The following is a 2,073-nucleotide window of genomic DNA, read 5'->3' on the forward strand; positions in this document are numbered from 1 at the left end:
GCGGAGGTTGCGGTGAGCCGAGATCGCGCCATTGCACTCCAACCTGGGTAACAAGAGCGAAACTCCGTCTCAAAAAAAAAAAAAAGAATTTTAAATAATTTCTCAGCATCAAGTCAGCCTTTTAAGTCATTATTTCAGACTTAAACATGATCTTTTCACCTAACGAAGTAAACAATTTAGGTTTGGAAACAGTAAAGATTACTTTTACTACTTGCTAACACAAACCAGTTTAATGACTGGCATTAAAAAAAAAAATTGATGTGCCAGGCATGGTGGCTCACACCTGTAATCCCAGCACTGTGGGAGGCCGAGCTGGGTGGGTTACCTGAGGTCAGGAGTTCAAGACCAGCCTAACCAATATGATGAAACTCTGTCTTTACTAAAAATACAAAAAATAAGCCAGGTGTTGGTGGCGCACACCTGTAATCCCAGGTACCTGGGAGGCTGAGGGAGAAGCATCGCTTAAACCTGGGAGGTGGAGGTTGCAGTGAGCCAAGACTGCACCACTGTACTTCAGTCTGGGCAATAGAGTGAGACTTCATCTAAAAAAAAACCACATAAATTAAAAAAAATTGTAAAGTTGCATTAAGTAATATACATACTTTCAAATCCTGTTCTTCTTCTACTTTTGGTGTGGTCTGTACTTTTATTTTCTCTGGAGATTCTTCTACTTCCACCTCTTTATCTGAATTCTCATCTATTTTTTCTGAATTTTCAGCACCAATTACTGTAAAAGAAAACATGGGAAATTAAACTAAAGTACCAATACTTAAAGAGTACTATATTTATCTTACCCCATAGCAGATATCTGCAAAAGATTATTAGTTCTTTTCCTCTTGCCTGTTTTATTTACTTGTTAAAACCCTTGTAACTTATCAGCCTACTGCCTTTATAAGCAACAAACCTAGGGCCAAGTGTGGTGCCTCATGCCTATAATCCCAGCACTTTGGAAGGCCGAGGTGGGAGGTTCACGAGGTCAGGAGACCGGGACTGTCCTGGCCAACACAGTGAAATCCCATCTCTACTAAAACTACAAAAAATTAGTTGGGCATGGTAGCACATGCCTGTAGTCCCAGCTGCTGGGGAGGCTGAGGCAGGAGAACCGCTTGAACCTGGGAAGTGAAGGTTGCAGTAAGCCAAGATCGTGTCACTGCACTCCAGCCTGGGTCACAGAGTGAAACTGTCTCAAAACAAACAAACAAACAATACTTTATAATCAACTTTCTTAAAATACATCTATAAATAAAATTTATTCTATCAAATTACTGTGTAGTTTCTGCTTTCCCCTTCTCCGTAACATCGTTTCCAATCTTCTCTTTCAGAATACCACTGCTTCAATTACTTATGATAGCCAGACGGCAAGCCTGAGACGTCACAATTCTTTAACACAGGTAAGGTGCTCAAAATCAGAGCATCATTATTATCATTATTATTTTATACAGACAGGGTCCCATTCTGCTGCCCAGACTGGACTGCAGTGGCATGATATCAGCTCACTGTAATCTCAACCTCCTACCCTCAAGGGATCCTCCCACCTCAGCCTCCCAAGTAGTAGAGACAGTCTCTCAGTGTTGCCAAGGTTGGTCTGGAACTCTTGGGCTCAAGTAATCCTCCCGCCTCAGCCTACCAAAATGCTGGGATTAAAGGTGAGCCAATGCATCTGGCCTAAAATATATTAAGTCCTTAACTTTATAATACAATAGCCTGGATCTCCATTTATCTGATCATTAATATTCCCTCTTTATTATCAAATTGTCTGCACTAAAATCTTTCCACTAATCCCATTTATTAATTATTATTATTATTATTTTTTTTGAGACGGAGTTTCGCTCATGTTGCCCAGGCTGGAGTGCAATGGCGCGATCTTGGCTCACTGCAACCTCCGCCTCCTGGGTTCAGGCAATTCTCCTGCCTCAGCCTCCTGGGTAGCTGGGATTACAGGCATGCGCCACCATGCCCAGCCAATTTTTTGTATTTTTAGTAGAGACGGGGTTTCACCATGTTGAACAGGATGGTCTCCATCTCTTGACCTCGTGATCCACCTGCCTCGGCCTCCCAAAGTGCTGGGATTAC

The 2,073-nt window shown here is 42.2% G+C and overlaps 1 protein-coding gene across 1 annotated transcript in view; it reads right to left on the reverse strand.

The window, feature by feature from the left end:
- Positions 1-2,073, reverse strand: part of FNBP4 (formin binding protein 4) — a 53,623-nt gene that overhangs the window by 27,394 nt on the left and 24,156 nt on the right. Inside the window, exon 8 of the mRNA XM_037746029.1 lies at positions 603-727. Coding sequence (XP_037601957.1) covers positions 603-727 — 125 coding nt within the window. The remainder of the gene's footprint in view (positions 1-602; positions 728-2,073) is intronic.

The sequence above is a fragment of the Cebus imitator genome, unplaced genomic scaffold (genome assembly GCF_001604975.1).
Source record: "Cebus imitator isolate Cc_AM_T3 unplaced genomic scaffold, Cebus_imitator-1.0 Scaffold218, whole genome shotgun sequence".
Taxonomy (NCBI): domain Eukaryota; kingdom Metazoa; phylum Chordata; class Mammalia; order Primates; family Cebidae; genus Cebus; species Cebus imitator.